This window comes from Mirounga leonina, unplaced genomic scaffold, assembly GCF_011800145.1.
Source record: "Mirounga leonina isolate KUSES-001 unplaced genomic scaffold, KU_Mleo_1.0 Mir_170, whole genome shotgun sequence".
NCBI lineage: Eukaryota > Metazoa > Chordata > Mammalia > Carnivora > Phocidae > Mirounga > Mirounga leonina.
The window spans coordinates 196413-207525 of record NW_023270433.1 but is presented as its reverse complement, the minus strand read 5'-3'; the positions used below and the strand labels follow the sequence as shown (position 1 = coordinate 207525).

Here is an 11113-nt window from a genome sequence, read left to right as displayed (position 1 = left end):
CCGGAGGGCGGGCGGCGGGGACCGGCCGCGGGGGACAGGGCGGGGGCGGCCAGCTGGGGGCGGGGCGGGCGGCCTTCGGGCGGGCGGCGCGAGCGCGGATTGGCCGGGCGCCGCCACGTGACCGACCCCTTATAGGGCGTGGTGCGGGCGGCGGAGTCGGGTGCGGCGGCGGGGCCGGGCGAGGTCCGGTGTGGGTCCCGCGGCTCCGCTGCTGCTCCGCTCCGAGCGCCTGGCTGGCGCGCCCGCGCCCTCCCTGCCGGGGCCGCCGGGCCGGGGGATGCGCGCGGCGCCCGGGAGCCATGGTCCGCTTCGGGGACGAGCTGGGCAGCCGCTATGGGGGCGCCGGTGGGGAGCGGGCTCGGGGCGGCGGGGCCGGCGGGGCGGGCGGCCCGGGCCCGGGGGGCCTGCAGCCCGGCCAGCGGGTCCTCTACAAGCAGTCGATCGCGCAGCGCGCGCGGACCATGGCGCTGTACAACCCCATCCCGGTCAAGCAAAACTGCTTCACCGTCAACCGCTCGCTCTTCGTCTTCAGCGAGGACAACGTCGTCCGCAAATACGCCAAGCGCATCACCGAGTGGCCATATCCTGCCGGGGCCGGGCCGCGAGGGGGCCGGGGGGCCGTCCGAGGTCGAGGGGACAGCGACCGGGCGCGGCGTCCGGCGTCCGCGCCCGGCGGGTCTGGGAGGGGCGGCCTGGGCGGGGGTGGGGGGAGCCCGGGGCTGGGGCGGGACGCGTGCGGCGCCCAGTGGCCATCTTTCCGGGGTCGGGAGGAGGGTGCGACCTGGGAGAGGCGGCTCGGGGACGCGGCTCTCGGCGAGGAGGGGGCGGGGCGGGGCTCCGGGGCCCTCCGCGCGCCGCGTGTGCGTGTGTTTGAGTGTGTGCGCGCGCGCGCGCGTGGTCGCGGTGGGGGTGGCTGCGGGAGCGGGATGGACGCTGGGCGGAGCCCCCTGTCCCTGGACTCGTGCCTTCACTCCCTTGGTGTGGGTGCAGAGCGCGCGGCCAGCCTGGAGGGCACCCGAGGGCGAATCCGTGTGTGTAGGTGCGAGCACCGGTGGACGCGAGCCCAGGCGCGTGCTTGGCTGCAGGTGCTTGCGTGTGTGTGCGGGCATTACATGAAGCCGGTGTTGCGCGCGCGCGCGTGCGGGACGCGGTACATGTATGCTCGAGTGCCTGGGTAGGTACATGTGGCTACGTGTCTCCAGGTGGGAGTGTGCGCCTGCGCGGGGTCCTCCCTCCAGCCTGGCGCGGGGGGCGCAGGGCCCTCCCCTCGGGTCGCGGGAGCCGAGCGGAGCGCGGCGGGGGCGCTGTCCGCGGTGCTGACGGCCGCCGGGACGCGCCGAGGGGCTGGCCGCCCAGACGGCCAGAGGCTCCGCCTCGAGGCGGCCCCGGGGTGAGGGCGGGCAGGGCGGGGTGGGCTTCCGACCCGTCATCCTCAGCGCCGCCGGAGGGGGCCTCCCGCGCCTGCTGCGCTGCGCGCCGTGCGCCTCCTCGCCTCCCCTCCGCCCTGGCGCCTCCTGGCCAGTCCTTAACCCACGCACTCCGTTTGAGTACATGATCCTGGCCACAATCATCGCCAACTGCATCGTGCTGGCGCTGGAGCAGCACCTCCCCGACGGGGACAAGACGCCCATGTCCGAGCGGCTGGTGAGCGGCGGCGGGGCTGCGGGCGGGGCTGCGGTGGCCGCCGCTTGTCTGATTCCACGCGCTTTAGCGTCGGTGGCTCGGTTTAGCTCCCTCGGGCAGGGCAATCTGCGTAGCTCTCTTCTCCTTTTAGTGGAGGAGAAGGTGAGAACCCGGGCAGCTGACACCTCCCCCAGGGCCAGGAGGACGGGGGTAGCTAGCGCAGCCCTGATGGGAAGGATGGCCTGAGAGAGGCCGTGTTAGCGAGCGGCTATCTGCCCCGGGCCACTGGCCACCCCGAACCTCAGATGCGCTGTTCAGTTCCACCGCCGTAAGCCCTGATCTAGGAAACTAGGTGAAACCGGGGGTGGGGGAGGGGCACTCGTAATGGCCCAGGGACATGTCAGGTTCTGGGTGAGTGCCCACCTTTCTGGCTGCCCAGGGGCTTTCCTGGGCAGGGCTCTGATCGTCTTTGGTCCCTGTGGTATGGTCCTGGGTCTGGGGGTTGTCCGCCTGTCCTTCAGAGTTGTCTTTCCTGGCTCTGCTTGGAATTCCTTCCCCATGGGGAATCCCGTCCCCTTCATATGGGAAGCACTCCTTCCCAAGTATTCTTCCCAAACGTCCTGAATCATTTTCACCCATTCCTGTCAAGAGCTCCACAGATCCCTGTGGTGTCCCCTGTTGCACATGACAGTCAGAACCCCAGGGCAGGGTCTCTGGAGGGGCAGCGGGTGGTATTTGGAGCAGTGAGCCTCATTTCAAAGGTGAGGCTGTGTCCCCTAATCCCGTCTTTCCTCTGACCTGAACCCTTTGCCGGGGATTGGTGTAGGCTCCTAGGCCTGAGAGCAGGGAGAGGAGCAGGTGCGGGGGTCTGGAGAGGGGGTCTGGGGCCTGGCTGGAGAGCTGCTAAAGGTCCTGAGGTCCCTGAGACACAGCCCAGGCTCTCCTAGGGGCATTGGGCATCGAGAGGAGAATCCCTCTTTCCTTGTACCCTGGCAAGCGATTGGTCCTCTCCACAGCTTCTTTCCCTCGCTTCAGTGGAGATAGGCAGGAGGTGATACAGGGACTGTTCAGTGTTTAGTGTGGGCCCTGAACGCCGCTTCCCCGTCATCACAGGCCCAGGGGTGGGGAAGGGAGGACAGAGGGAGGCTGATTTGGGGCTGCTCACAGTTGGGCAAGGCACCAAAAGAAGGCAAGGAAATGGACGACCAGGAATGGGCGGCTCCCTGGAGCAGTCTTCTGCGGTGCTCGGAAGGCCAGGGCTTTGGGTTGTGGGGAGGAGGGCTGTGAAGACAGCACAGCTGTGCCGCCAGGCCTGAGTGGGTGTGGCCCCTGTGGGTGACTCCTGCCCTGTGTGGAGCCAGATAGGGTCACCGGCTTCCTGTGGGCCCCTCGTGCGTGCTGGCCTGGCACGTGCTTGTGGTGGGCGTCTGCTCTGGAAGCTGGAGAGGAGAAAGTGAGAGCAGGGGACCTCTGCAGACCACAGGGTGTGGCCGTACCTCCAGGGAAGTCTGGCAGTGTTAGGGCCAGAAGGAAGCGGGCCAGGAGATGGTGGCGGTCAGGGACAGGGAGGCTAGTGTACAGAGGGCAGTCTTAGGCTTGTCCCTGCGGGGTGGCAGGCTTGAGTGGGCCAGCCGGGCATCTGGGCAAGTCTGAACTCCTGCCTCCCAGGTGAGGGAAGGTTTGCTTTGTGGTGATGGGGGGTGGGCTCTTGGGAAGACAAGCCGAATGTGCTCAGCCTGGGCCTGGCCTGGAGGCCTGAGGAGCCCTTGCTGACCGTAGTCCTGTGGGCAGACATTGGCCTTCAGACCTATGGATGGAGAGAAGGCTGGAACACAGAGCGGGGTCTGGAGAGGAGGGGCTGTGGCAGCTTCAGGGCTCGGCCTGGAGGCTTGCTAGGGCAGGAGGCTAGGTCGTGCAGGTGCTCCATTGTTTGCCAACCTGGACTGGGGTGGGGCCTCCACAGCTCCCCGTCTCTGGGGGCTCTGCTTTCCAGCCACCCATCAACTGCCCGCACAGCCTGTAGCCAGAACCCTAGCTGGCGGTCTTCGTCCCGCTCCACCCCCAACCAAGCCCATGGCTGTCTGCCCACCCACCCCTCCCCAAGCCAGCCCTCCAGAGTGGGGCTGGGGGAAGAGCGATGAAGAGAGGGATCTGGGGGGGCCAACCCCATCTCCCAGCTCTGGCCTGCTCTTTTGTGTGTCCGGAAGCTTTCTGTGAGGATGTGTTTGTTAGAGCCAAGCTGTTTCCTGGGCCAGATGTCAGCAGCCCCTTCCCTTGGGGAGAGGGGTCCCTCCAACTAAACTAGACCTGAAGCTTCTGGGGGATGATTTCAGTCATGAGTCAGCATCGGGGTAGCAGGATGGGGGAGCTGGGCCATGATGGACACTGGGCTGACTGGGCCCCTCGGGGAGGTAGCTTCTGCCGTGCACAGCTGGGAAGGCCCAGGCGGACGGTATACCAGGTCAGATGGGGAGAGCTCTTGAGGACCAGGCTTCTTGGGGAAGGAAGGCACAGGCCGCTGGCCCTCAGTTTGAGCTGAGAGCAGCCACTAGGAGCCAATCTGGCCCGCCCCTCCCCTGCAGCCCCAAGTGAGCGATGCCCCTGGTCACTTACCACACCGTCTGTGCGTGTCTCCGTGTGGCATCCTCCTCCCCGAGCTCTCTACAACTTGTTTCCCACCTTGCTCAGCACCTCAGCACCAGGGGGGCCTGGCCCCAGTTGATGCTCTTGGTTGAGTGACAAGATTGCTTTGCTCACTGTTCCCTCCACCTGGAATTCCTTTCCTTGCTGCCTAGCTGGATGTCTTGCTCTCCAGAGGCTCCCTGAGGCTGGGCTGTATTTGCTCCCCCAAGATTTGCATTTGCATGTTATGATTATCCAGAAGATGTGTGTTGAATGAATAAGTGGGTCCTGGGCTGCACTCTAGGGAGCTGGGACATTATCCAGGCAACTTCTGCAGTGGTTGGAGCCCAGGATCAGACCCAGATCGCCTCTGGGTTTGAGTACGGCTCTGGTTCCAACAAACTGTGAGTCTCCAGCCCAGTTCCTTGACCTCTCTGTGTCTGTTTCCTTTAGAAACAGATGATAATCGTGCTTAACACATGGGGTGTTGGATGGATTGCAGAAAAAGCCCACAAATGTCAACATTGCTTCTCCTTCTGCAGGGCTTCGAAGGGTAGGAGGTCCCAGGATGCCTCCCCGCTGTGACTAGGAGGTCACTGGCTGTGGGAGCAGGGCCCCATTTCCTGTTGGGACAACAGGGCAGAGGAGCAAACAGGCCCATGATGAAAGTGCCGGGCTGGAGAAGTCTGTGGGTGGTGAGGCTGAGTGGGAGCGGCAGACCTGGGCAGTGAGTGTGGCCTGCCGGACTGGGGGTGGTGGCGACCCTCTCTCTGCTTCTCCTCAGGACGACACAGAGCCCTATTTCATTGGCATCTTCTGCTTTGAGGCGGGGATCAAGATCATAGCCCTGGGCTTTGTCTTCCACAAGGGCTCCTACTTACGGAACGGCTGGAACGTCATGGACTTCGTGGTGGTTCTCACAGGGTAGGCGGCCAGGGCCCAGGCTGTGCCCTTCTTGGGGCTGGAGGTTGGGCAGCAGTGTCCACACTGGGCCGCGGCGGGTGCAGGTGGCTGCGTGTGAGGAAACGCCCGATTGCCCCCCCGCCGTGTGGGACTGGGCGGTTGCCCGGGTGTGGAGATCTTGGCTGAAGGGCCCACGCTCAGTGTTCTGTGTCAGGTGAAAACACTCACTTGCAGAGCCACGGGTGTGGGCCCGCTGCCTCCGTGGCTGGGCTACCGTGGGGGAGGGGCTTCCCCGGGCAGGGGGAGGGCTCTGGGCTCCAACCCATGCCCATGTCGGCCTGTGGTCTGGGGGAGGCACCACGCACGTGCTCCGCTAAGCTGTTTCCTGCCCGAAGAGCTCCCTGGGAAGCGCGTTCTTAGCGCTCTGTGCTGTGTGTGGATGAGCTTGTCAACGGTATGTGTTTCCACGGTTTCTGGCTCCAGGAAGGTGCTTGATCAGTGTGTCCTTTCCTCCTCAAATGGACCCTGATAATTACCACTTTGTGATTCCCAAGACAACCCAGGAGGTCTAGAAGTTGACTTGGGGACGGGCTGGGGTGCGGGGTGCAGACAGAGCACCCTGCTTGTCGCCACTGAGCCGCTACCCTTCGGGGTCTCAGTCTCTCCATCTGCCTGGCGGGTCCTTTAGAGCCCCTGCCCTGCTTCTCTGGCCAGCAGGCTGAAGGCTGGAGCTTCTGCTCTAGGGGTGGAGTGGGTGAGTGCTTGGGGAATTTGCTCCAGAGGACCTGTTTGCACAGCCCAGGCCCCAGAGGCCCCACCCCAGGCCAGGGACTGCAGTCTCTTCTTCCCTGGGGCCTTGTGGTCCCCGGAGAGGCTCAGAACCCAGATCAGAGAGGAGGGAACAGGCCCCACTGTGGCCCAGAACACTCCTTCCCAAGGAAGGGTGATTGTGGCCAGGGCCTCCACCCTTGTGCTGGGCAGAAGCTGCCCAACGACCCCTTAACCTGCCTTGGTGCAGGTGAGCACACGTGTGGAGGTGGTTTGGGCAGAAGGCACAGGAGGGAGGAGGTGACCATGAAAGCCCCAGGTCTGGGGCTCAAGCCTCTCCGGGCTCCCTGCATGTGAGAAGACACAGACTTGGCTAAATTGCCTCTGGGCTCCCGAGCCAGGCCCTCAGGGTGCTGCCCTGTCCTGGGGTCCTGCTTCCCTGTTTGCTCCAACTGCTGTTGGCTCGGCCCAGAGTGTCTGTGGCACACGCCGGCGAGCATCAGTGCCGAGCTGGCTCTCGTCTGGCAGGTGTCCCTGGAGGGACGACGGAACTGTCTGGGGCTCCTCCTGCCTCGTGCTCTTCCCCAGGATGGTACCCTTTCACCAGCGCCGATGGCACGGATGCCTCTGAGATCTGAATTAATAGGTTTTCTGCACAACTCTCTGATTTCCATTCCGTTTCATGATGACTGGGAAGGGAAGGGAGTGGGGAGCCTTCTACTGGGAGATGTGGGGTTCCACAACGTGGTGGACACAGGGGCGCTCCCTGCTCCAGGGTGGGTGTGGGGTCAGGGCAGAATTTACCAAAAGCCCTCTGAGGCGTTGTGGAGACCGGCAGCCGCACCACTGCTGCTGGGGGGGGTGGGGGATGCTGGTGGTGAGTGCGGCCCCTCCGAGGGCAGGGCACTCCCCCCGGTCCGCTGGGCGCAGTGTAGGGTGTCTAGGGGTGTCACTGCTGTTTACTCCCTCTCTCTAGACGTGAGTCCCTCAGGACAAGAATGGTGTCTTATTTTTCAGGGTGTCCCCAGAGCCTCGTTTGGGGCGGGCCCCCAGGAGAGATCAGAGAGTGTCTGCTGAATTAACGGGTTACTGAGGTGGGGGGTGCTCTGTGTTCTGCCCTGCTGGGAGCGGGCTGGGTGGTGTGACCCTGCCTCCCAGGATGCGATCTTTGGTGCTGAGTGTTTGGGCTTCTGGGAACAAGGCAGGGAGGCAGAGGAGCCCCCACTGACCCCTTGGCAGGACCCCTGGTCTTCCGATTCCCGGTCCAGGTTGCTGGTCCCTCAGCGAGGGTGGGAGGGACCTCCTGAGGGTAGGGCACCCCGGGCTGCTCTCCTTGCTCTGGGACACACAAGAGAGAAGAGGATGGGCCCACCTTCTGGAAGCCCTAGGGAGAGGGTCCCAAGGGTCCTGAGACCTTAATGCTGGTCCCTGACCCTTCTTTGGAGACCCCTCCATCTGTCCATGTCTTTTCTCTTTGATCTTCCCTTGCTTCTTCCCGAGTACTTCTCTCCTGCCGTTCTGTTGTCCACCGCCCCCCAATCTCTCGGCGTCTCTGTCCCTCCTTCCCTCCTTCTCCCCAACTTTCTTGGTCCTATCTCTGTATTTCTAACCCTTTCTGCATTTCTGACCCTTTCGCTCTCCTTTGTCCTCTGTGTCTCTGTTTCTTTCCCTCTCATTCTTTCTTGCTGTCTTTCTCTTTTTGGCCGTGTTCTTTGTCTCTCATCCGGGACGCAGACTCTCTGCTCTCTGTGTCTGCAGGAGGAGGGCCGGGAGTTGGCCCCGGTGGTTTTCAAGCTCCCTCTCTCTGCACATCATCCCCAGAGGTGGCTCCACGTTGGGAGGGGACCCCCGGGTGGGTAGGGGGCTCACGTGTGGGCCCAGAGTCACGCAGGGAACCTGCTGTGTTGCTCCTGCTTGCAGCTCACGGGACTTGTGAACCTGGGTGCATGTGGCTGTGGGGTAGGAGGAGGCCCCAGGTCTGTTTCGGCGTGAGTGCTAGCCAGTGGGGAATCCAGGGAGCTGCCCTGACCCAACCCCTCCTGAGCTGAGGTCCCTGTGGGTAGCCATGGGAGGGGCATTACTTCTCATTACTTTGTTGTTTTTAATTAGGGTTTACTTGGTAGGGAGGGGAGGGACTCTGGCTGGGGAGGCTGCGTTGCTTGGTGAAGCCCAGCTTGTCCCTCGAGGCCAGCTGGGGTCCGTATGCTTCTGAGGCTGGTGTCCGGGTCATGAGAGGAGCCTGGGGTGGGACGGGGACTCCACCCCTGCCTCAGGGAACCCTCTTACGCTCATATACTCTCCTGTAAACCAAGCCTACGTTCACCCTTGGCACGGGGGTCACGGCACCTAGTCCTAGCTCCACGGGAATGAGCTGAGGGGCTGCCCTCCTACAGTCCCTCTCATCCATGCCTCTGTTGCTGGAGCTGCCCTCTTCCGACACTCCCCCTGCTAATCGTCATTTGTTAACCACTCAGTACTCATTTGTGCAGAATTTGCTGAGCCTCTGCCAGGCGCTGAGGACACAGCTGTGAACAAGACCACTGAGCCTCTGCCCAGGGGGCACAGTCTCCGCAACCCTACTGTTTCTTCTTAGTGTAAACAGTCTTCCTAGATCATTATCCTTCACTTACATGTGATGTTTAGTTGTGCCCTCCGCCGCCCCCGCCCCTGAATATATGCTTGACAAGGACAGGTCTTGACCTGTGCGCTTCATGGCCATCACGGTGCCTGGGGGTGGGAGCGCCATGAAGATCACTCCATAAGTGGAAACACCATGCTTCAGTTTCCCACGTGGAAGAGGGAGTAAGGAGTGCAGAATGTGGGCTGGGAGGCTGCTGTGTGTGGGATGCTCAGAGAAGTCCTCCATGATGAGTTTGGAAGGACATGAGGGGTGAGCTATCTAGATCCTCGGGGAGGCTGTGGCTGGAGGTGTCAATGCAGGATGCAGGTGTACCGATGGTCTTCCAAGCCCAAAGCTAGACGGGATCCCTGGGGACGCTGCCCACATGAGCCCAGGGACCTGAGTCTGCAGGTTGGGACTGGCCAATCAGGTGGGTGGAGAACCCAAAGAGGAAAGTGGATGGTGTTTCAGGAAGGAAGAGCTCTTCTTGAACAGAGCAAGAGGGAGGCACACAGCTGAGCATGGCATTCAGCAACACGCAAGTGCTGGGTTCTTGACGGTAGCTTGCTGGGAAAGGCTCTTACGGGGACGGAGGAGGGTTCCTGGTGAGCACCTGTGGGCAGCTCTTCTTTTCAGGGAGTTTTGTAGCAAAGCAAGGCAGAAAGCTGGGGCAGTGGTGGGAGGGAGATGAAGGGGCAGGACGAGGGCTACAGCCTGTGTGCCAGTCTGGGAGGCAAGGACTAGCGGCGGCTGTAGACAGGAAGTGCTGGAGAGACGTCCTGGGTGGATGAGGGGAAGTGGGATCCAGAACCCTGGTGTCCATGTCTGTTGATCTCGAAGCGGCAAATGGGGGAGGAGCGGAGTGTGCACTTGGCATGGCCGGTGAGGAAGCAGGGCTGGCACACAAGTTCTCAGACTGTGGTGTTACCAGTGAGCTAGGCAGCAGCCCATCGGCTGAGATGTGGTGTGGGACAAGCTTGGGGGCTGATGCACAAGGACAGGGTATGAGATGGGGAGGGAAAGGGAGAGAATGAATGGGAGGGAGGGAAGAAGGATGGATTCCCTTTGCCCATATCCAGTCTCCCACCGCTTCCTTGGCTTCCATCTCTCTTCACGTTCTCTCCTTTACTCAGTGTCTGGCCGTCCATACCCTCGTTCACTTGGAAGGTACTTGCCAAATGCTCTAGTTGCTGGGGACACGGTGGTGACACGGAGGCTGCCTTCTCCGGGGCAGACAGTGAACAGTGAGCGCGTGGCACGTGGGCTAGTGACGTGCAGTGACGAGCAGAAGGCCAGAGATGCTTGAGGGTGAGGTTTGTCCTTTTGTGGGGGTCAGGAAGGTCCCTAAGAAGCCCCTTGAGCAGAGGAGCAGGCAGGAGGGGTGGGCCTCGGTGAATGGGGAGGAGAGTGGAGGGTGAAGGTGCAGGAGGCCACGGGGGCTGCTGGGGGGCTCTGAGTGCAGGGGCCGGTGCAGGGCTGACCCTAGGGCAGTAACCCGGGAGGTATGATGGGGCCTTGGGCTGGGGGAGAGCTGAAGGGAGCACTGGTGGGTTGCCCACAGGAGACCCACGGGTCTGGTGGATTGCCCACCTCCCTAGGGTGGCACCCACATCCCCAGCCCATCTGTAACTGACCCATCTGTGTCTGACTTCCTGACGCTGTCCCCATGTCACTGCCTCCACCCTCCCAATCCCCTTGGAAGCCCCACCCCACCTTTTGGTCCTGAGGGGTTGATTCCAGCTGGCAGTCAGGGCAGGGGTAGGGTCCCTGCAGACCCCAGGGACATCTTCCTGCTGGCAGAGGGCCCAGAGTCCCCAAGCCCTGAGTGTCCCTGCTCCTGTCATGGCCTCAGCCTCGTGCTTCCCTTCCTGGTCCTAGGGGACAGCGGAGAAATGTGTCCCAGCTCAGGCAGTTGGCTCCTCTAGGGGACGTTTCCAACTGCAGCTTCTCATTTTACTTCAAATTAAACTGGGATTTCTTTCCAGGACATGTAATTAGAACTCAGGGTCCTGCCTCCCTGGACTGGGCCTCCTGTGGGAAGAAGAGAGGAGAGCAGACAGCATTGCATAGGAAGTTTGGTCCTGGGCTCTGCCCTTGGCCACTGGGAGGCCTGCTGCTTCCCATCCAGTTGGGGTGTGGACAGGCCTGCCTCCTGGCGCCGAGGAGGCCTGGCTAATAGAGGGGTGAAGGTGTAGGAGAGTGCTCTGGGGAGCCAAGTCCAGAGGATAGCTGCCCTGGCCAGAGGGGTCCAGCAAGTATGGGCCAAGGTGAGCCGTGACAGTGTGTCCAACTGTGGGACTGGGGAGCTGGGCCTCACCGTGGACGAAAAGTGACTTCACACCTGAATATGGAGTGACCCTGTGTCTGAGTTTGAGATGACAGAAGACACCATGTCTGAGTGTCCAGCAACACTGGGTTTGGACATGGGCTGCGTGTGTCCGGTGTGTCCGAGCTCTGGGTTCGGCCAACAGAGCCAGCTCCATATAAGATCTTCCATCCTATGACTGTGATCCCACTGGTGGGGTCTCTATGCCTGGTCAGGTTGGGGGGTTGCTGGGGGAGGGTCTCTGTGCCTGG

General features: G+C 62.4%; 1 protein-coding gene across 3 annotated transcripts in view; it reads left to right on the top strand.

Moving 5' to 3' along the window:
* The first annotated feature begins 299 nt into the window (after window positions 1-299).
* CACNA1B (calcium voltage-gated channel subunit alpha1 B) overlaps window positions 300-11113 on the top strand; it is a 186238-nt gene continuing 175424 nt past the window's right edge. For 2 of the 3 annotated variants that reach the window (XM_035015334.1, XM_035015333.1), the window contains exons 1-3: window positions 300-580; window positions 1539-1644; window positions 5030-5169. In XM_035015334.1, coding sequence (XP_034871225.1) covers window positions 300-580; window positions 1539-1644; window positions 5030-5169 — 527 coding nt within the window. Of the gene's footprint in view, window positions 581-1538; window positions 1645-5029; window positions 5170-11113 lie in introns of those variants that run through there. The other variant, XM_035015332.1, reaches the window with a different exon arrangement.